Consider the following 23,201-nt stretch of genomic DNA (forward strand, 5'->3'; position numbering starts at 1 on the left):
CAGGGGCTCAAGGGCACAAAGGAAGCTGGGTGGGCCAGGGGCAGGGCAGGATGCAGAAAGCCAGCAGCCAGTAAATGGACCAGCATAGCGGCCAGCGGAGCCAAATCCCAAACTGCCTTGAAGAAAGTGAAAGAAAAATAGGACGTCCTGACTTTATCAAAAATCAAACCAGGCCAGGCACAGTGGCCAACGCCTGAATACCAGCACTTTGGAAGGCCGAGGCAGGAGGATCACTGGAGTCCGGGAAGTCGAGGCTGCAGTGAGCGGTGATCACATCACCGTACTCCAGCTTGGGTGACACAGCAGGACACCAACTCCAAAAAAAGGAAAAGAAAACCCAGCAGACTGACAAGGACAAGTGAGAAGGCCCTGTCAGCGGCTGCTGGTGTCCTGCTGCCCAGGTCCTAGCACAGCATCCCATCAGGCTGCCCTCATCATGGAGTGCCATCAACAGCAGTCAGGGGGCCCCACAGGACATGCGCCTTCCCCTCAGCCCAGGCTACAAGGGAGCTAAGTGGCCAGTGCCTGTGCACACGGCCCCAGGAGGCCGGCAGAGAAACAGGAAAAACACAAGAGGTCTCCACAGCCCCAGACCCACAGCCTCAGGACCTCCCAGTGCTCAACTGTCCTCTGGCTGGAGCTGAGTCCACACCAGGGAGTCTCGGCTTGAGGGGACCAGCGTTGGTGCCCCATGACATGTGCTTACCCCCATCCCCCAACACACACTGTGGGGAGTGACCCCCAAGGAAGCCACAGACACTTTGGGAAGGGGTGTCCCACACACATGGGGTGGCCAGGGTGGAAGGCCAAGCCCCAGGCTCCTCTCCAATCCTGACCACCTACCCCAGGGACCCCCGGGATCATCCCTGGAAAGAAACAAGGTAGGAGCCACAAAACCTCCTGGCCACCTGCAAAGGAGTTCCACAGACTGGGGACGTCCTGAGCGCTGGCCCATGGCCCCAGACAGAGCATCCCTGGCCCGCCCACCTCGCAAGGCAGCCTCTGAGGCTCAGGGCCTCCCGGAGTCAAGTAGAGCTCTTGGGTGTATGGCCCTCTGCCCCGCTGTGAGGATGGAGACCCCAGCTTCCAGACAGACCCGGCCCTCCAGGGCCTCCTGGGCTCAGTGCTGCCCCGGCTGCTTCTCTGGGCCTAGGACAACCGTTCTGCATAACCAGGTACGCATTCACCAGAAACAGCCAGAGAGTGAAGCCACAGGGAAGGCCTGGTCCCAGCTGGCATCCAGGCCAATCACACAGGCAGGGGCGCGGCCGGCCACCAGCAGGGACAGGCCGTCTGGCGTCGCGACGCTGTGGGAGGGAAGAGGCGCCTCTGCTCTCAGAAACATTCCTGGGCTCAGGGGCGGGGAGGTCAGCGCGGCGGTCAGCACAGGGAGGGATGACCCTGCTTGGGAGAATGTCAGGTGAATCTGTGGGCCCACACGTCCTCGGGGAGGGGCAGAAGGAAAGCTGCACTTGGTGAGCCACACGCTCCAGCACCTCAGAACGCGGCACCTGACCTCGGAACCAGACCCGAACGAGGTGCGCTGGCTGCTCCGTGGCCACCACCAAAAACCCCCAGCTGCGGATTGATTTCTAAATACGCAAACACGCAGACACAAAGGGCAACTGGTAACTAGGTACGCGGCGGAAGAATGCGGCTTCTGTCACCGATCATAATGGGATATTAAACAGCAAGACTGGGGCGCGTTCTGGTGGAGACGGAGCTGCCAAGAGAGACGCTAAGTGGGAAATGACGATTTGGATCTCGCATGTGGGTGTAAACACAGCGGTATGAACAAATTTCATCTGTCACATTAGTTTACGATTGGCTCAATGCATGCCCACTAACGCTACAGGGGCCGCTCTGCCAGCCCCCCGCACACCGATGGTCTTTTCCCGTCCGCACCGGATTTACGCCTCTCTTTTCAGCCGGTTACCACGTTCCAACCGGGCATGAATCACTCGCTCTTGTCGTTTTGGTGGAGAAGGTAATGCTGCTGGAATTATGGAAGAGCCCGACCCGCATTTACAGAGCTCTGCGTGCCAGAGAGAAAGCAAGCTCGCGCGTACATGCAGGCCTCCAAATGCATCCAGCAGCCGTCTGAAGTCAATGTTTGTGCAATTTCCTTTTAAATATTCTCAGAACAGCTAAATTCTGGCAAAACGCTCAGGACTCTGTGCAGTCAGATGGCTGGGCTGTTGCTGCATCCCCCACAGCCAACGCTCTGCTTGTGGGGATCTGGCAAAGCAGGGACTCTCACCAGCTAGTCCCAAACATGTCCCAGGAATAAAGCCGATTTACCTCCCAGTTAAAATACAACTATCTCCCTCAACCTGTGGGGGAAAGATCATCACCGAACAAGACATCACTCTTCAGCAGCCAGCAAAGAGGGATCACAGTAAACGAGAAAGACAGAGGGTCCCATCACCCAGCAGCTCGCCCTCCCCCATCACAGAGCCCACCTCCACCACGGGCCACAGCAGGACACTTACGACTGGCAGGCGAAGGACATGCCGAAGATCGGGATGCAGCGGAAGACGCCCTCCCAGCGGACATAGCTGACCCGCTGCAGCCACTGCCCACTGAAGAGGCCGTGCTTGAGAGAGGAGAGCACAATCTGCAGGGGTAGCGGGCAGAGAGCACGGGGCAGGTCAGGACGCAGGCGGGACTCAGCAGCCTGGCCCACACGCCGCTGGGAAGGAGTGGCAGGAGAGTGCAACTCTTCCCACCCACATCCCAGCCCCCCACCACCCTGTGCTGCCAGTTGGAGGCACGGAGACCCCACGCCTTTCTGGATTCCCAGTCCCTGCCTCAGAGCGCCCTGGTTCATCCTGGGGGCACCAGAGCAGCTGCTCTTGCAAAGGGGCTGCTTGGCGCAGACAGGAGGAGACCACTGAGAGTACACGGCCCCATCGGTTACAGACGTCAGTTTCCCACGTGGGCAGGTCCCACCCCATCCTGTACTGTGCTAGACACGGACATCTTCCAAAAGACTGGCCCACCAAAGACGTGGCTATCTCAGGAGTAAAGAGGTAGCTGCCACCGGGCTGGCCCTCACTCGGAGAGCTGAGGAGCACTGGAGACCCTGGCTTCAATGACCACCTGCCCTCGTTCTGGAGCAAACCCGCTGTGAGACACCAAGATTCCAGCTGCTCAGGAAGGGTCATTTCTGACTTTGCCAGGGAACAGGCAGGTCCCAGGGGCTTGGGTCCTGGGGCTCCTAAGGGCAGGGGCCTGGCAGAGAATGGAGGGTGTGCTGGGGGCTGTGGGTGGTATCCGTGTTCTCAGTGCCAACTCCACAGCTGGCCCCTGGTCCATCCTGTTATAAATTGTCACTTAGAAAAATAATAGTGGCCGGGCGCGGTGGCTCACGCCTGTAATCCCAACACTTTGGGAGGCTGAGGCAGGTGGATAACGAGGTCAGAAGTTCAAGACCAGCCTGGCCAAGATGGTGAAACCCCTTCTCTACTAAAAATAAAAAAAATTAGCCGGGCGTGGTGGCAGGTGCCTGTAATCCCCCCTACTTGGGAGGCTGAGGCAGGAGAATTACTTGAACCTGGAAGATGGAGGTTGCAGTGAGCCGAGATTGCACCACTGCACTCCAGCCGGGGCGACAGACTGAGACTCCATCTCAAAAAAACAAACAAAAAAACCCACAATAGCTTGCCACCTTGTGTCAAAACACTGGCATTGGGCCTGGTGCGGTGGCTCACACCTCTAATCCCAGCACTTTGGGAGGCCGAGGCAGGTGGATCACGAGGTCAGGAGATCGAGACCAGCCTGGCTAATACGGTGAAACCACATCGCTACTAAAAAATACAAAAAATTAGCTGGGTGTGGTGGCGGGCGCCTGTAGTCCCAGCTATTTGGGAGGCTGAGGCAGGAGAATGGCGTGAACCTGGGAGGCAGAGCTTGAAGTGAGCAGAGATCGTGCCACTGCACTTTAGCCTGGGCAACAGAGCGAGACTCCTCAAAAAAAAAAAACACTGGTGCCGTGAGCCTCGGTCACAAACCCTACATAAGACATCTTTGCATAAGCAAGTGGACTTGGCGTTTCCTTCCCCTTGCCTAGATGACATGAAACCAGCCTCAGAGCCACCCCTGTCCTGAGCCCCAGCCTCTCCTGCTGGCCAACCGCACCTAGGATCAGCCAGCCCCGTCTGCCCAGTGGTGCCAGGGACCGTGAGATGAATGGCACTTCCTGGCACATCCTGCTAATTCCAACACATTCCCAGGAGGTAGCAGGTGGCCACACCAGACCTGGGCATGAGCCTGCTGTGGCCACAGGAAAGACTGGGCCAGGAGCAGCCTTTCAGCGGGTGCCGGCACGCACCGCAGACTCACCACGAACATAAACACGGTGTAGAAGAGGAGGGCCATGGCGCTGAAGGACTGGATGGAGGCCATCATGTTCCGCTGCAGGCTGAGTGGGAGCACGATGCACAGTGACACGGCGAACAGCAGGAACATGCGGAAGGTGCCGCCCACCTGCAGGGAGCCAGCAGGGGTCTTGGCCACAGCCCGGACCTGCTCACCACCCGGCTCTCTGCACTGCCAGGGAGCGCGAGCATCCTGAGCCCGAAAGCCGACGGCATCCAGGTGAACAACGCCAGCAGGTCTGAGGCTGGCACGCTCTCCTGGAAGCCACTCTCACAGCCGCTGTGCTGTGTGCAGCCTCGGACACTGGGCATTTCCCTTCCCTGGAGCCCAGCCCAGCCCCAGAGCGAGAACAGCCAGAGCAAAAGGACAGCAGCCCCCACAACACGGGAGGCAACACAGCAGCTGCGGGTCAGACTCAGCTGCCCTGGGCACAGGGCGGGAAAGGTACAGACTGCCCTGTGGGCAGGACAGGCCCAAAGCTCTATCTACAAAGGTCACTGAGAAGCACGGAAAACAGAAGGTCGAATGCGGAGACAGAGTAGAGGGCCTAGCTCCCTGGACGCTCCTTGGATCTGTCTCTGACAAGGAGCAAATCTGGTACATTCCACTCCTGGAGAGGACACCCCCGCCTCAGCTGTGGCTTTTGAAAGCCTTTCTATGCTGTTAGCACCCTAATGTGCCATGATGCCCGCCCTGCCCAGTGAGGGGCTCTGCTCCCCGGCAGCGAGGGAAAGGTGTGTGGGCCTGTCAGGTGGGCCTCTACCTGGCGGGGCCAAGCACGGAAGAGGCTACCCCAAGGTACCTGCAACAAGTGCTGAGTCCACAGCCCCCGGCAGCGGTGCCTCCGGATCCACCCAGCAGCTCTGGGTGACCACGGAGGCTGGGGATGCCCGAGGGCCTGGCCGCCTCTGCCCTCCAATGGGCAGCCCAGGCTGGCAGAGACTTACTCTTCACTGTGCCCGGGTCTGAGGCTCCCCGACCCGCCCCTCATCTACATGGTGTCAGACTCTGCCTGGCTTGTTTCCTCCCCTGTACCTCTCACAGACGTGACCCAGCAAAGCCCCCGCACTCCGCCAAGCCCCTGGAATGACAGCAGCCTCAATAGAAGCTTCTCCCAACCAGCATCCTGGTCTCGGTCCTCAGGAGGATCCCACGGAGGTCCTCAGAGCGGCCGTCAGCATCTGAACAACCCAGAACCCTGAACACGTCCTTACCTGAAACCCGAACAGCCGGGCAAAGAAGTTGGACCCCAAGTCACCAATCACAACGTAGAAGGCGATGCAGGTGCCCAGCATCAGCCCGATCATGCTGCGGGGGGATGGGGGGTGCAGGAAACACCATCAGGGCGAGCTGGCAAAGCACCTGGCAGCCTCCTGGGACCACCCCAAGGCTGGACTGAATGACAGATGTGGTATCTTTTGTTTTTTTTTTTTTGAGACGGAGTCTCGCTCTGTCGCCCAGGCTGGAGTGCAGTGGCCGGATCTCAGCTCACTGCAAGCTCCGCCTTCTGGGTTCCCGCCATTCTCCTGCCTCAGCCTCCCGAGTAGCTGGGACTATAGGCGCCCGCCACCTCGCCCGGCTAATTTTTTGTACTTTTTAGTAGAGACGGGGTTTCACTGTGTTAGCCAGGATGGTCTCCATCTCCTGACCTCGTGATCCGCCCACCTTGGGCTCCCAAAGTGCTGGGATTACAGGTGTGAGCCACCACTCCCGGCCAACAGATGTGATTTCAAACGCGCCTCAGTTCACGGGGTATGGGCAGGTTCTGTGGTGCTCACTATGTCACTTGGAATGCACACTGAGCGACACTCAGCTTTTCTCAATGTGGTATTATACTCGCCTCTCCGCAGAGGCTCTAACAGTTACAAAAATGCTCCATGATGGGCCCAGCACGGTGGCTCACGCCTGTAATCTCAGCACTTTGGGAGGCCGAGGCAGGTGGATCACCTGAGATCAGGAGTTTCAAAACCAGCCTGGCCGACGTGGCAAAACCTTGTCTCCACTAAAAATACAAAAATTAGCTGGGCGTGGTGGCAGGTGCTTATAATCCCAGCTACTTGGGAGGCTGAGGCAGGAGAATCGCTTGAACCCAGGCTGCACCAGGCTGCAATGAGCTGAGATCGCGCCATTGCACTCAAGCCTGGGCGACAGAGCAAAACTCCACTTCAAAAAATTTTTTTAAAAAAGCCCCACGATGCTTGTCAAGTTAACAGAACAATCAACTGCTTTCAAAAAAGGCTGTTCTTTGGAGTTTACAATTCCCTAATTTAGAAGCCTAAAAGTGCAATCTCCCGGCAATTTTTTCATCTCATAATTTTTTCATCTCATGAAATTTTATTCCAAAGGAAGAACAATATGACATTTGCAATGCAATGGCACCTTCATGCAGCAGTGTGCGGGGGGTGGGTGCGGCATGAAGGAATGCTGTTGAGAGATTACAGCTGAGGGAGGGCTGTTTTCCAAGTTCTTGGAGTTTTCCATATTTAAATTTTTATTACAACACTGAAGGGTACAAGTAATTGGACTTTCGTGTATTTAGTGACTCTTCAGAAACCTAAGTTACAGGTGAATCCGGGAATGAAACTGCTGCTCCCGCCGGGAGGGTCCCCAGGGTCTGGGTGCGGGGGCTGGGGGGACAAACGCAGGGGCAGAGCGGGGCTTACCTGGTCTCCACCAGCATCTTGCCCGCCTTCCCGTAGGCGTGGAATGCTAGCGCAAAAGAAAAGAAAGGAACGCTCAATCCAACAGTGTGAGGAGCACATCCAGAACAAAGGTACTGAGCAAAGCTGTCCGGGGCAATTTCACAGAAACCCGTGGGTCCAGATTCTCCGGGGCAGGAGGGGTGTTTCCAATTCTGACCACCAGGTTATTTTTGGATCTACCATCTGCAAATGAAACTACAAGAAACAAAGACAGAGCAAGGGAAGGACAGGAGGCAGGTTCTTCTTTCACTCAATCAGATTCTTTAAAAGACAGAGAGACAAGTCCCTGCAATGCACGGTCCTCCCACCCGGTGACCACTGGGGGCCCGCTGGAAACAGCATCCCACAGCCCGGCATGGCCGAACCCCACGCTGTTGGCCAGAGCCTGCAGGTCCCCAGAGGGGTCAGCGCCAGCCCCAGGTGCCCGAGCAGCACAGCCTGCATCGGAGGGACTCCGGGGAAGGGCTTTCATTTTCACCCTTTGGTTGGGATTTACAGAAACAAACGGAGACCCCGTTCAAGCACGGTGCTTCAGGAAGGGAGGGGACGAGAGCCCCGGGCTTGTGGTGTCTACGTGGACAGCCAATGAGGAGCCTTGCCGATGAGCATGCGTCCCCGTCCCCGACGTCCCCGTCCCCGACGTCCCCGTTCAGCCGTCCGGCCGAACGCGGGAGGAGCCGCCATTCTCTCGCCCTGACAGCGGGATTCTCTGCAGCAGATGAGAAATGGGGCTGACTCAGCAGGGTCCCTCCCAGGCCCCAGGTGGTCATCTGGTGACCCCTGCGCTTCCCCGGCCTGGTGGAGGAGGGCAAAGGGAAGTCCCGGCTCCAAGGCACACCCAGAGATGGGTGCACGTGACAGGATGGCCCAGCACCATCGGCAGCCCCGGCTTCCTGCCCCCGGTTTCCTCCCTCGCACGGGCTACAGGCCTCTGATGAGCTTTGGAAAGCAGGAAACACACAGGCCAGTAAATATGAATGAGTCCAAAAAACACTCATTACTTTAAACTACTTAGGAAGAAGCACAGCACTGCCGAACGCCAGAGCCTGCGAGCAGCAAAGACCCCGCCTCCAGGGCTCACCCTGGCCTTTCCTGGACCTGCCCGCCGGCTCGCTGAAGGAGCCTGGCACCCCTTGAGTTCATCCCACAACACAGAAACCGGAGCCAGGCCCCAGAAGCTGACCTTGGGCTGCGGAGAATTTCAAACACTAAGAACTCCAGAGGCCTCCTCAGCAGCAGCCCACAGCCCAGGGCCCTGCCGTCACCAGAAAATGCCCTCCACACCCCTCGGTGACGGTACAGCCCGGACACAACAAAACCCCACGCTCCAAACGTGGCGGTGCCCCTGGCATAACGTGCCTTTTCATTCTCCAAAAGGAAGCTGAGTCTCCACAGCGTATTCCAAACACCAGCGCACCTTGCCCAAGATGGTTCCAGAATATGCCTGCCGCTGGCAAGGGAAAATGGAAGGCCGCCTAGGAAATCAGGGCGGCACTCTCTTCCGGTTCCCAGGACAACGTCCTGAGAGCCCACCATGCTGAGACACGGCCCCGCGCCTTCTTTTCCCCACCTGGCCAAACCCTCGCTCACCATTCCCAGTGTCAATCCCTCGGCAACTTCTCCCCAGCTTCAAACACCAGCCCCAGTCGGAACCCACTCCTTCGCATCCTGCCTGGACTGGCACAGGGAAAGAGAGGAAGAGGCTGAAGCACCCAGCAAGGACCCGGGGACCCGGCCCTCCCCTGAGTGTGGACTCCCAGTGCTGGCCCAGCCCCCGCCAGGGTGGAGGTGTTTGTGAGCGGCGAGCTCTGAGGCCGCGGCCGCCATGCAGGGTGCACCCTGCCCTGGGTCCAGTCAGATGTCCCCCAGCGCCGGCACAGGAGCCACAGAAGCCCGGACCACCCAATGACGGAACACAGGCAGCACCCCTGATACCGCTGCTCACAACCGAGAACTCAGAGGCCGTGTGGGGGCCAAACGGTTGCTGCTGCTGGGGGAGGCGGTTTCTAGCCCAGACTACGCATGCCGGGGTTCAGGCACAATTCTCAACAGGACAGGGTCTGGGGCTCAGAACAGCATCACGAGAAGCCGCGACAGCTGAAGGAGGTTGAATGACTGGTGCATCTGTGTGTCTTCTGAAGAGGGATTTAGAAAAGTCCATGTCCAGGCAAGACACTCAGGGTAAAGGAAGCAGCAAGTGAGCTGATGAAAACGACAAAAACCACCCACAACCAGCAACAGCAAATAGGACAGAGAAATACACAAATACCAACAAGAAACGACACCTCTCCAGGCTGGCACCTGGCACTGGAGGAGAGCAGGGAGGGTTAAGTGACCAGCGGCCACCTCCCTGGGCTACCAACCCAAGGAACCATCACGCCCCAAGCCCGTGCCTCGGTGGGGACAGATGCCGTTTGGAGGAAACCACCCGGCCATCCCAAGGAAAGTAAACCTCTGTGTGCAAGGACGGGACCCAGCCCGGCGCCTCCTGAAGACCGCAGCGTGGAGCTGCTGTCCACTCTGCACGACGGCCTCGCCTCAGCTCCGGCAGATTCTCATCCTACCCTCCCCAGGGATGCCCCTCCCAGCGCGTGTCTCTCCACTTCTAAGACGAGCCAGGACAGACTGTGGCTGACGCAGGGCGGCTGGGCCCGGGGCCTCTGTCCGGAGCTCACGCAGTGGGACCTTCACGTTTGGTGTCAAAGGCATAACCTGAGACACGCTTGGTGTTTTGAATCTTGTTTGTTTCTGGCAGGCAGACGTGGACTGCGGTCACCCCAGCCAGTTAAAGGCTGGAAGCTCAGGTAGGAGCTCCAGGCAGCATAGAAGAGCTCCAGGCAGCATAGAAGAGCACCCGCCTGGCAATTTTCTTCCAGTCTTTCACATGTAGCCAAACTGGTTTGACTGTTCGGGGACTTTCTTTTTTTTTTTTTTTTTTTTTTTGAGACGGAGTCTCGCTCTGCCGCCCAGGCTGGAGTGCAGTGGCACGATCTCAGCTCACTGCAAGCTCCGCCTCCCGGGTTCACACCATTCTCCTGCCTCAGCCTCCCGAGTAGCTGGGACTACAGGCGCCCGCCACTACGCCCAGCTAATTTTTTTGTATTTTTAGTAGAGACGGGGTTTCACTGTGTTAGCCAGGATGGTCTCGATCTCCTGACCTCGTGATCCACCCTCCTCGGCCTCCCAAAGTGCTGGGATTACAGGCGTGAGCCACCGCGCCCGGCAGGGGGACTTTCAATGAATAAGACAGCCAGCTATCAGAAATGGGGGCCTCCCCAGCCGTGGGTCACCGGTCTTCTTCCAGGACACAGCCAAGTACTTGAGTTGGGGCCTCTGCTACAGAAACTCTGTACAGAGATCTCAGTGCGGAGAAAAGGGTCACCCTGTAGGCCATAGCTCTGCAGACCCAGGAAGGGGCCTGCCAGGTACTGTGCCTCCTGGCTTCCAGTAGGCATGTTTCAGCCCAAGTTGAATTAGGCCATCTCACTGTGGATCAGATTTAACGGTGAACTTCACTTCCTCAAATAACAACAAGAAAAGGCTCTGACAGCGCCATTCTCATCAGGAAGGGAAGAGAAGGAACGCATCCCCTCTGGTTCTGAGGGCGGAAATGAACGCAGGACTCTCTCTCTGTGGCAACACGAAGGGGAATGGGGAGAAGTGGAGGCTGGGAGGCCAGGACCCCCGTGTGGACCCTGCAGGTGTTTTGTTTGGCCCCCTGGACCCCTAAATACCATTTCCTCTCCCTCTGCCTCCTCGCTCTGCCGTGGGAGCTGTGAGCCCAGAGGCAGGATGGCCTTCTGCAGGGAGGACCCGACACCCCAGCCACACGCTGGCTGGAGGCCCAGAGCCTTCATCACAAGGCCGGGCATTTTTACTGGAACCCACAGGGCCAACTCGAGAATACGGACGCTGGAATTTCAACACCCGTGCTGGATGCCCCCAGAATGGAATGTGGAGCCGAGAGGTGCCGAGCCTGGGGCGGGCAGGGAGACAGTGTGGGTCACACGGCCCGCGGGCAGACGGGAAGGTGAGGGATGGCACCCTCGACGACAATGTAGAACGTATTCCACACGGAAATGAGGCAGGAAGCGCAGCCTTTTCTCCTGGCTGAAACAGCATGAAAGCAAGAAAGAACTGAAGAAAACAAAACTGCAACCAACAGCATCAGGTGAAGGACAAAGCCGCTGGGAGAGGAGCCGCCGAACCCCAGCAACAGCCTGGGCCCGAGGAGCTTCCTCCACGGAATTCCGAGTTGGGGAGCACAGCAAGGTTCTCTGCAGGCAGCTCCGCGGGAAGGCGTCTGGTGTCCGGGAGAGACAGTGAGCAGGCCTGTACCAGCACTGTAAGGACGGCTGTCTCGGCCTGAGTTTAGAAGCAGAAGCTGCGTGGGAGTGGGCGGGAGCACAGGATGACAGGGAGGCCTGGTGCCTCATACCCTTCTGCGTCATTCCAATTTTGAAGCATGTGCTTGTAACAGGTTTTTCTAGTTTTTTCAGACAGTCTCACTCTGTCACCAAGGCTCAAGTGCAGTGGCATAATCTCAGCTCACTGCAGCCTCCACCTCCCGGGTTCAAGAGATTCTCCAGCCTCAGCCTCCCGAGTAGCTGGAATTACAGGTGCCTGCCACCATGTCTGGCTAATTTTTTGTATTTTTGGTAGACATGGGGTCTCACCATGTTGTCCAGGCTGGTCTCAAACTCCTGACCTCAAATAATCCGCCTGCCTCGGCCTGCCAAAGTGCAGGCGTGAGCCACTGCGCCTGGCAGATTTTTTGTTTTAACTGCATTTTTTTTTTAATTTTTAATTCTTTCACCCAGGCTGGAGTACAGTGGCGTGGTCACAGCTCACTGACACCTCAGACTCCCAGGCTCAGGTGATCCTCGCACCTCAGCCTCCCAAATAGTAGCTGGGACGACAGGCACATGCAACTACACCCGGCTCATTTTTTTGTAGCATTACATTTTAAAATAAAGGAAAAACCCCTGCTGTCCAAGGAACTGCGGAAGAATAACGTAGAGAAAATAAATGGAATAAGAAAATAAACAAATAAATGGAATAAGGCCCCCGCCCCAGGTCCAGAGCCACCTTGTGGAGAGGGTGCCTCACCCAGGCCGGCGTAGGTCCTCCTCTTGCTCAGGCTGGCCGACTTCACCAAGAACATGCACGACTGGTGCGTCATCCAGGAGCAGAAGACCAAGAGCAGCGCCCCCAGGACGATGCCACACTGCAGGGTGGAGACAGGAACACATGTTCACAGCAGCAGGCGCTCCTCAGAGGCCCTCACCCCACACACCCAGCTCATGAGCACCCTCTGCACCCACAGGCCCCGCTCCATCCCAGTCTCCTGCTGAACGCAACACTTCCTAGCACCGAAAGGCCCATTTCCTCGGTGTGGCGGCCGCGTGCCTCGTCCAGGGACAAAGCTGCATGCGCAGAGCATAGGGGCGCCATCTCCTTCCCAGTCCCCACCTCAAGTCTTCATGGACGGCTGGGTGCTGCCAACTAATACCCCCTTGTTCTCTGCACATGCCCTATGCGCACCATCTTTAGCCACTTGAGTCCACAGCTACGAGTAATGAACATGTTCTAGAAGGAAGAGATTAACAGTGCCATTTTCCCCGTTCTCATAAGTTAAACAGACACTTACTATATGACCTGGGGATTAACTGCCCCCCCAGGTATTCACTTACCCAAGAGGAATGAAAACGTGTTCATGAAAAACCTGTATGCCAATGTTTACAGCAGGTTTATCCACAACCCAAAAATGGAAAAACAGCCCAAATGTCCTTCAACAAGCGAATGGATACAAACTGTGGTCCATTCGAACAAGGGAATATTTGGTCAGCAGGAAAAAGGGATGACTACAGACACCCACCGTGACGCGGACGGGACTTGAACGCACCATGCTGAGCAGAGGCAGCTGGACTCTGAATGCTACAAATAGTGTCATTCTGTTTACAGGACGTTCAGAAAAGGTAAACTTTTAGGCCACGGAATAGGTCAGTGTTGCCAGGGGCTGGGGGTACGGAGATTGGCTGGTGACAAAAGGGGTACGTGGGGACCCTCTGGGAGATGGAGCTGTGTTCTATGTTTGACTGTGGTGGTTACACAGCAAGCCCGTAACCTGCACCCTGAAGAGAGTCAATCGGCCGGGCGCGGTGGCTCACACCTGTAATCCCAGCACTTTGGGAGGTTGAGGTGGGCAGATCACGAGGTCAGGAGATCGAGACCAGCCTGGCCAACATGGTGAAATCCCATCATTACTAAAAATACAAAAATTAGCTGGGCGTGGTGGTGCACGCCTGTAATCCCAGCTACTTGGGAGGCTGTGGCAGGAGAATCACTTGAACCAGGGAGTCAAAGGTTGCAGTTCAGCTGAGATTGTGCCACTGCACTCCAGGCTGGCGACAGAGCGAGACTCTGTCTCAAGGAAAAAAAAAAAAAGGCCAGGCGCGGTGGCTCACGCCTGTAATCCCAGCACTTTGGGAGGCCAAGGCGGGCGGATCATGAGGTCAGGAGCTCAAGACCATCCTGGCTAACACGGTGAAACCCCGTCTCTACTAAAAATACAAAAAATGAGCTGGGCGTGGTGGCGGGCGCCTGTAGTCCCAGATACTCGGGAGGCAGAGCTTGCAGTGAGCCGAGGTCATGCCACTACACTCCAGCCTGGGCGACAGAGCTAGACTCCATTTCAAAAAATAAAAATAAAAAAACACAAGGACCACCGCCCTAGCGCAAGACGTCAGTCATGTGAACCTAGCAGGACGGTGACGGGGGCAGGGGTGCTGCAGTTTCCACTCTGTTGTTCTGTAGACTTAAAACTGCTCAAACGCGGCCGGGCGCGGTGGCTCAAGCCTGTAATCCCAGCACTTTGGGAGGCCGAGACGGGCGGATCACGAGGTCAGGAGATCGAGACCATCCTGGCTAACACGGTGAAACCCCGTCTCTACTAAAAATACAAGAAAATTAGCCGGGCGAGGTGGCGGGCGCCTATAGTCCCAGCTACTCGGGAGGCTGAGGCAGGAGAATGGCGTGAACCCGGGGGGGCGGAGCTTGCAGTAAGCCGAGATCGGGCCACTGCACTCCAGCCTGGGGCACAGAGCAAGACTCCGTCTCAAAAAAAAAAAAAAAAAAACAAAAACAAAAACTGTTCAAACGCGTAAGTCTGGCCAGGCGCGCTGGCTCACGCCGGTAATCCCAGCACTTCGGGAGGCCAAGGCAGGTGTATCTTTTGAGGTCAGGAGTTTGAGACCAGCCTGGCCAACATGGTGAGACTCCCACCTCTACCGAAAACACACACAAAAAATTAGCCGGGCATGGGGTGGGCACCTGTAATCCCAGTTACCCGGGAGGTTGAGGCAGGAGAATCGCCTGAACCCAGGAGGTGGAGGCTGCAGTGAGCCAAGATTGAACCACTGCACTCCAGCCTGGGTGACAGACTTAAGACTCCATCTCGGGGGCAAAAAAAAAAAAAAAAGTAAGTCTATTAACACCAAAAACTCATGAGGTATCAGCAAGCACTCATCAGAATGGCTCCAGTGGAAAAGACATGATACCCAATGCTACTGGGGACGCAGGCCAGCATGTGCGCCACTGACTGCATCCACATGGCAGTTCCAGAGCGGAGCACACACACCCTGGGGCCCGGTCACTCCACACAGGCACGCACCCAGCAGAAACGCACCCCTTGCCAATGCCCGGCCAACTCCTCAGGCCATCACAAGAGCTCCCAATAGGAGACACCATAAATGCCTCGCAGGGATGAACTACACACAGGCACACACAGCGGTGCAGCAAATACCAGAGTGCAAGCCAGACACTAGCACTAGACACCTGCACGGCAGGATCCGCCTGCCTCAGTTCAAACCAGGCAGCACCACCGTGGCACACTAGGGGTCAGCAGTGTTCCCTGGGGTAGGCCGGCCACAGCCACGGAGTGTGCTCCTTAATTTGGGAGCTAGTCACACGGGTTTGTTCATTATATGAACATACATCAACAGCACATCTGAAGAAGTGTGTACACATTTTTGTATGTCAAACTTCAATAAAATGTTTATTTTATATGTATACACACACACACACACATTTTTTTTTTTTTTTTTTGAGACGGAGTCTCGCTCTGCCGCCCAGGCTGGAGTACAGTGGCGCAATCTTGGCTCACTGCAACCTCCACTCCCTGGGTTCACGCGATTCTCTTGCCTCGGACTCCCGAGTAGCTGGGATTACAGGCGCCTGACATCGTGCCCAGCTAATTTTTGTATTTTTAGTAGAGATGGGGTTTTACCATCTTGGCCAGGCTGGTCTTGAACTCCCGACCTTTTGATCCACCCGCCTCAGCCTCCCAAAGTGCTGGGATTACAGGCGTGAGCCAACGTGCCCGGCCGTGTGTGTGTGTGTTTATATACATATATATATTTATGCACCAAAACTACTAAAACAAGCAAAAAAACCAACACTAAACCAAAGTTTTTCAATGACAAGGCTGCCAAACACTAATCACACATCCCCAAATCACCTGCTGGCCTCTCCCTGTGCCCCGGTCCAAGGAGGCTGCGTGGAGGCCAGCTCAGAGCAACTGGGCCTCCCTCTCGGCAGCCCTCAGGACTCGGCGGGACGTCTCTCGTGCTTCACTTGCTGACAGGTCTGTGCAGATGCCTGACTAATCAGCACATGCTCTGGCAGGGGCCTAGTGTCCACCACATGGCAGGCGGTCCACGGCTGGAGACAGCTGGATCTTCTAGGCCCTAAGATATATTTTCACAGGTGTCTAAACCAGAGCCCCTTCCACGGTGGCACTTCACTGACAGGCGTCAAAGATGACAGCATTTGGGACCGGGCGCGGTGGTTCACGCCTGTAATCCCAGCACTTTGGGAGGCCAAGGTGGGTGGATCACCTGAGATCAGGAGTTCGAGACCAGCCCAACCAACATGGTGAAACCCTGTCTCTACTTAAAAAAAAAAAAAAAAAAAATTTAGCCGGCGTGGTGGCACATGCCTGTAATCCCAGCTACTTGGGAGGCTGAGGCAGGAGAATCACTTGAACCCAGGAGGTGGAGGTTGCAGTGAGCCGAGATTGCGTCAATGCACTCCAGCCTGGGTGACAGAGCGAGACTCCATCTTGAAAAAACAAAAAAACAAAGATGACAGCCTTTGACTTGCAGGAGGAGGACCAGTCACCACTCCACATCCCAGAATGCAGTTCTACTGCCAGGCAAGTCACAGTGGACACTGGGACATGTAGTCGTTCCAGAAACACCCAGATGTGGCTGGCAGAAAGCTGGCATTCTCCATGTCCAGACCAGATGCTGCCCCGGGGGCTCTGGAGGCATGCAGCCCTGTCTTCCCCCGACAGGCTCACCAACCATATCAGGCAAACAACTCAGACACAAGAGCCTGGAGGGCTCTACAGAAGGGTTTGAAAATTCCTTGATCAAAAAAAAAAAGTTGTTTTTTTTTTTTTCAGAGATGGGGTCCTGCTGTGTTGCCCAGGCTGGAGTGCAGCGGTGCAATCATAGCTCACTATAACCTCAAACTCCTTGGCTCAAGTGATCCTCCTGCCTCAGCCTCCTGAGCAGCTGGGACTACAGGTATGTACTGCCGTGTCCAGCTAACTTTTAAATGTTTGTATAGAGACAGGGTCTTACTTATGTTGCCCAGGCTGAAAACACTTTTTGGATATTTTTATCCCAAAAATAATGAATATGAAAAACACAGTGTTTGCTCATCTAAAATTAAACTACTGGTGCCATTTTGTTTCAAAATATACATCTTGTTTTCATTTTTCTACCTACTTGGTAACGTTTCAGTCAGCGTTTCTTTTCCAAAACACTAAATGCCTGTTTACTGTGGATTAAACAGATGACACTTAGAAATGGCCATTTTCTTTGATATGTTATTCAATGCTGGAATGACGCTAAACTTTTTGTATATGAGATCTTTTTCAACTGTGGTAACATTTGCACACATTAGGTCAAACGTGCAGGGTTTTTTTTTGTTTTTGAGACGGAGTCTCGCTCTGTCACCCAGGCTGGAGTGCAATGGAGTGATCTCGGCTCACTGCAACCTTCAGTTCATTGTAACCTCCGCCTCCCGGTTTCAAGCGATTCTCCTGTCTCAGCTTCCAGAGCAGCTGGGATTACAGGCAGGTGCCACCACCCCTGGCTAATTTTTGTATTTTTAGTAGAGACGGGGTTTCACAATGTTGGTCAGGCTGGTCTTGAACTCCTGACCTCAGGTGATCCACCCGCCTCAGCCTCCCAAAGTGCTGGGATTACAGGTGTGCCGGCCAAATGTGCAGTTGTTGTGAAACGCAGATCTTAGGTGTACAACCTGGTGGATGTTTTTAATCACCTTGCAACCAAGGCCCCTGTCTAGCGTGGAAGCCTGGGAGGGGTGAGTTGTGTGCTTTTGAAAACAGGTGCAGTTGGGTCAGAGTTTTTTAAAACAGGATAAAATGTAAAAACATAAGAGTCCTGCAGTTCCCTTCTGATTCTGGAGGATCATTTTGCTTTGTTACACTTTGCTTCGGTATCGAGTTTTTGACTGTGGCGAACTCTCTGGCCTGGGCTGACACGGGCGGCCAGGGCCAACGCCGTGCGCTTCTCATCCACGCATTCTTTGCGGGAACTGCGCCGGGACTCCGAGGGTCGCCCCGCCCGCGGCCGCCTGCACCCGCCCAGCGAAGCCCTGCCCCGGCGGGAACTTTAACCAGGACGACCCGGCCAGACGGCCCCTCTGCGGGGGAGGCGAGGGCGGTGACCTCCGGGCCCACCGGACTCACCTGTTTGAAGCAGAAGGGCATGGTGAGGACACTGACCCCTACGATGCTGTTCACGATGTTCGTGATCAGCCCCCAGTTGGAGGCGGCGGCCGCGGTCATAGTGAGAGGTCTAGGGACCCGGGGCGAGAGGCCTCGGGGGTCGCCGGGCTGCGGCCGGTTTTAGAAGCCCAGCTCGAGGCCACGGTCACAGGTTCCAACGTCCGGGACACCGGTGGGCGGGGATGGGCAGGCGCACGGGAGCCTGAGCAACCGCGGGTGCGGGCCCCGGAGGCTGCCTGGAGGAGGCAGCCTCGAAGGCCGGCTGCGGGGAGGAGGTCAACCTCCAGACCCCGCCAAGCCCCGCGGCCGCCTCAGGGCCATGCGTCCCTCGCTCGGTCTCACGGGCCGCGTGTGAATCTCCGAGCCCGGACTCGGAGGAGCCGCGGAGCCAGCTAGGGCCACATCAGCTCAACTCAGCCGCCGCCGCGGCACTCACACTTCCGCCTTCCGCGGGCTCCGTTGCCCGGAAGTGACGACCGGGGGTGGGGCTTGGTGGGACGCGAGCCAATGAGAGGCGGGCCCGGAAGGGCGGGCGGAAACTGGGCTGGCGGGGATCAGAGGACCGCGCAGCTGTCCGGTTCGCGGAGCTGGTCCCGCCGACCGGTGCCCAGGGTCCCAGTTCAACGAGCTGGAGAAAAAGGGACTCGCCCCGCGAGGCCTCGGTTTGGATGGGCAGTCGCGGGCTGGAGAGAAGGGGAGGCGCTGTGCCCTCCGGGAAGGAGCAGGTTTAAGGGTTCCTTTTAGACCTTTATCCCCAGAAACGATTTTGGGGCGAGTGCTTGGCGCCAGGGCACGAGGGCGGGGGCCCTGACTGCCTGAGCCGAAAATTAGCCTGTTCTGAGAAATTAGCATCTATGAGGTAGGAATGAAACGCTAGGCACAGAGAGGCTCGGTCACTCCGCTAAGGTCACACAGCTCTAAGGGGAGGCGGTGCGCTTCAGAGCTGCGCCCAGAGCAGTGGCAGTGGAGAACTTCACCTTCTCATACGAAAAGAGCAAGGGACATTCCGGTAGGGGACAGGAGAGATGGAGGCTTACGTGACCAGGGAAACCCGGGAGGACTTCCAGAAGGAGGTGGCTTCTAGGCTGGAGCTTGAAGGACAAATGAGAATTCCTCGGGTAGGAAATGGAGACTGGGGAGAGGAGAGAACAGAGAAGGGTACTGGTAGATCTGTGAATTCCTGGCACCTAGCTGCTCACTCAGAGTCTGCTGACTGAGCGCGTCGAGCGGAGGGCTGGGAAGGAGCAAGTGATTCCAGGCTGCTGGGGGAGGACGGCAGAGGAAAGGAGGTCGTGTCTGCAGCACCTGCAGGACCAGGGGTCTTAGAACAGAGGCCAGTTCCTCAGGCACTGACAGTGCAGCCATCAGGTAAGGCTGTGCCCCATCCTCAGAACAGGAGGAAATGCCTGGGTAAAGACTAATTAAATACACAGGCAAAATCACAAATGCCTGCAGTCTTTTTTTTTTTTTTTCTTTTTTCTTTTTTTTTTTTTGAGTGAGAGTCTTGCTCTGTTGCCCAGGCTGGAATGCAGTAGTGCAATCTCGGCTCACTGCAACCTCCACCTCCCAGGTTCAAACTGTTCTCATGCCTCAGCCTCCCAAGTAGCTGGAATTACAGGCGCCCACTACCATGCCCGGCTAATTTTGTATTTTTAGTAGAGACGGGGTTTTACCGTGGTGGCCAGGCTGGTCTTGAACTCGCGACCTCAGATGATCCGCCTACCTCGGCCTCCCAAAGTGCTGGGATTACAGGCGTGAGCCACCACGCCCAGCCCATTTACTTTTATATAAATGAAATAGGCTGGGCGCGGTGGCTCAAGCCTGTAATCCCAGCACTTTGGGAGGCCGAGACGGGTGGATCACGAGGTCAGGAGTTCGAGACCATCCTGGCTAACACGGTGAAACCCCGTCTCTACTAAAAAATACAAAAAACTAGCCGGGCGAGGTGGCGAGCGCCTGTAGTCCCGGCTACTGGGGAGGCTGAGGCAGGAGAATGGCGTAAAAACCCGGGAGGCGGAGCTTGCAGTGAGCTGAGATCCGGCCACTGCACTCCACCCTGGGCGACACAGCGAGACTCCGTCTCAAAAAATAAATAAATAAATGAAATGGCACACACATTCCATAACCTTTTTATTATGTAATTTTCATAAAATGTGCATGCAAGGTAGGCTGGCAAACTGAAATGTATGTTTTCACAAATAACAAATACCATGGACCCGCTATTCAGCTTTAAGAACAAAATATTACCAGAGACTTAGATCCTCACTTTCAGTTCCTCCCCAGTTCCACCTTCTTCCCCTCTTCACTGCTATCATCACGATCCAGATTTTATCAATTCATTACTTTAAAGGTGTACCATATATGGATCTATCCCTAAACAATTATAGGGAGGACTATTTGTCTCTCTCTCGTTTTTTTTTTTTTTTTTTTTTGAGACAGGGTCTCACTCTGTCGCCCAGTCTGGAGTGGAGTGCAGTGGCACAATCTCTGCTTGCTTCAGCCTCTGCCTCCTGGGCTAAAGTGATCCTCCCACTTCAGGCCCTCAGTAGCTGAAACTACAGGTGTGTGCCACCATGCCCAGCTAATTTTTACGTTTTTTGTAGAGATGGGATTTTGTCATTTTGCCCAGGCTGGTCTCAAACTCCTGGGCTCAAGCAATCTGCTCACCTCGGCCTCCCAAAGTGCTAGGATTACAAGCGTGAGCCACTGCGCCCAGCTATTTGTCTCAATATTCGTTTATTCCATTTTCCAAATTAATAGGGGTCGACCTGCATGTATGACTGCCTAGGATCAAGAATACACTTCCAGCCGGGCGCGGTGGCTCACGCCTGTAATCCCAGCACTTTGGGAGGCCGAGACGGGTGGATCACGAGGTCAGGAGATCGAGACCATCCTGGCTAACACAGTGAAACCCCGTCTCTACTAAAAATACAAAAAAACTTAGCCGGGCGAGGTGGCAGGCGCCTGTAGTCCCAGCTACTCGGGAGGCTGAGGCAGGAGAATGGCGTGAACCCGGGAGGCGGAGCTTGCAGTAAGCTGAGATCCGGCCACTGCACTCCAGCCTGGGTGACAGAGCGAGACTCCGTCTCAAAAAAAAAAAAAAAAAAAAGAATACACTTCCAGCCGGGCGTGGTGGCTCACACCTGTAATCTCAGCACTTTGAGAGGCCGAGGCGGGCAGATCACGAGGTTAGGAATTTGAGGCCAGCCTGGCCAACATGGTGAAACCTCATCTCTACTAAAGATACAAAAAATTAGCCGGGTGTGGTGGCATGCACCTGTAATCCCAAGTACTCGGGAGGCTGAGCCAGGAGAATCACTTGAACCTGGGAGGCGAAGGTTACAATGAGCCAAGATCGTGCCATTGCACTCCAGCCTGGGCAACAGGGCAAGACTTTATCTCAAAAAACAGAAAAAAAAGACCCTTGCCAGTGTCCCTTGCAGGTAGGGCTGGCTATGTGACCAAGGTCTGAACAATAAGAAGCAGAAATGACAGGAGAAACTTCTAGGTCATTTCTTAGGAGGGGGTCTGCCGCTTCTTCATCATGCTGTTTGGAACCTAGACATGATGGTCGGAAGCCATCTCGGACAGTGCAGACGGGTGATACCGTGGCAGAGTGGAGCACCAAGCTAGAAGGATCCTGGATCCCTGGACAACTCGTGGAGCCGAACCGCCATGCCCATCCATGACTACCTCCTCCCAGCTGCTCCAGGAGGGAGTGACAAACCAGCTCCTTGGGCTCACCATGATTTTGGACTCTGTTTCGTGAACCCAAAGCTGTAGCCTGACTAGTTCAGTAGTGTATTGGGATGGGGCACCTTTGCATTTTGGTCTGTTGTAAGAATTGAATTACATCTATGTGCTCTTCTGCAACTTTCTTTTTCATTCAGCTTTGTTACACTTAAATTTCTTTTTTTGTCTTTTTTTTTTCCTTTTTGTGGAGAACAGGGTCTCGCTGTATTGCCCAGGCAGGTCTCCAACTCCTGGGCTCAAGCTGTCCTCCCGCCTCTGCCTCCCTGAGAGCTGGGATTACAGGCATGAGCCACTGCGCCCAGCCAATTCAACTTTGTTTACAAGAATTGCCATCACGTTGCATGTGCTCTGAGTCTCATTCTTGCTGCTCTGTGGAACTCCGTTACTTAACTAGCCCAGATCCACATCCATTCTCCTGCTGAGGGCACCTGAGTTGTGTCCAGTCACTTGCCTTAGAGACAGCGATGCGGTGAACAGACTTGTCTCCTGAATGTGTGTTTGTTCAAGTCTCTCTAGGGTAAATACCTACAAGTGGAATTGCAGAGTCAAGCGTATGCGTACCTAAATTACTTCACTAGATCTTGCCAAATTGCTCTTCAAAGTAGCTATAAGAGCTCTTCCTGGTTTACAGCAAAGGTTGGCAAACTTTCTATTAAGAGTCAGATAGTAAATATTTTTTGCTTTGCGGGCCAAATGGTCTCTCGCAAATATTCAGTTGTGTCATTAGTCTCTCGCAAAGCCAAATGGTCTCACAAATAACCAGTTCTGCCATTGCAGATCAGAAGCAGCCGGAGACAATGTGTAAACAAGTGGGCGTTTCTGTGTTCCAATAAAACTTTATTTACAAAAACAGCAGCTGGCCCAGTGCAGCCTCAGGGCTTCGCTTGCGGGCCTCTACTCCGACATTTGGTTATTGTCAGTTTGGCCAGTCCAGTGAATGAAATGGAATCTCTTTGTGGCTCTAATTTGTTCTTGTTACAAATTAGGTGAATTATTTATTCATATTTTTATTGTCGATTTCTCTTCCGTGAAATGCTTACTCATTTTTGCTCATTTTCCTATTTAGCTGTTTGTTCTGAGGATTTCAGAGCTCGATAACCAACCCTGTGTCCTTCGATGTGGGTTTGATGTCTGCTCATTGCAGTAGTTTTTCTTTTTTTTTTTTTTTGAGACAGAGTCTGGCTCTGCCGCCCAGGCTGGAGTGCAATGGCCGGATCTCAGCTCACTGCAAGCTCCGCCTCCCGGGTTCACGCCATTCTCCTGCCTCAGCCTCCCGAGTAGTTGGGACTACAGGCGCCCGCCACCGCGCCCGGCTAGTTTTTTGTATTTTTTAGCAGAGACGGGGTTTCACCGTGTTAGCCAGGATGGTCTCGATCTCCTGACCTCGTGATCCGCCCGTCTCGGCCTCCCAAAGTGCTGGGATTACAGGCTTGAGCCACTGCGCCCAGCCTCATTGCAGTAGTTTTTCATTAAACAAATTACCACAAACTAAGCAGCTCCAACAACACAAATTCGTTACGCCTGGGCTCTGGAGGTCAGAAGTC

The 23,201-nt window shown here is 55.1% G+C and overlaps 1 protein-coding gene across 29 annotated transcripts in view; it reads right to left on the bottom strand.

Moving 5' to 3' along the window:
* Positions 1–18,338, bottom strand: part of SLC38A10 (solute carrier family 38 member 10) — a 48,155-nt gene extending 29,817 nt beyond the window's left edge. For 8 of the 29 annotated variants that reach the window (XR_012426329.1, XR_012426330.1, XR_012426327.1 and 5 more), the window contains exons 1-6: positions 17,866–18,338; positions 12,192–12,309; positions 7,044–7,089; positions 5,595–5,688; positions 4,345–4,488; positions 2,493–2,617 (exon numbers count right to left, since the gene is read on the bottom strand). Coding sequence is in view for 23 of the 29 variants with exons in the window: in XM_074020882.1 (XP_073876983.1) it covers positions 2,493–2,617; positions 4,345–4,488; positions 5,595–5,688; positions 7,044–7,089; positions 12,192–12,309; positions 17,866–17,964 (626 nt within the window). In the remaining 6 variants the exon portion in view is untranslated. Of the gene's footprint in view, positions 1–2,492; positions 2,618–4,344; positions 5,689–7,043; positions 7,090–8,672; positions 8,779–12,191; positions 12,310–17,865 lie in introns of those variants that run through there. The other 21 variants (XM_074020887.1, XM_074020885.1, XM_074020873.1 and 18 more) reach the window with 10 other exon arrangements.
* Between the last annotated feature and the right edge of the window lie 4,863 nt (positions 18,339–23,201).

The sequence above is a fragment of the Macaca fascicularis genome, chromosome 16 (assembly GCF_037993035.2).
Source record: "Macaca fascicularis isolate 582-1 chromosome 16, T2T-MFA8v1.1".
NCBI classification, from domain to species: Eukaryota; Metazoa; Chordata; class Mammalia; order Primates; family Cercopithecidae; genus Macaca; species Macaca fascicularis.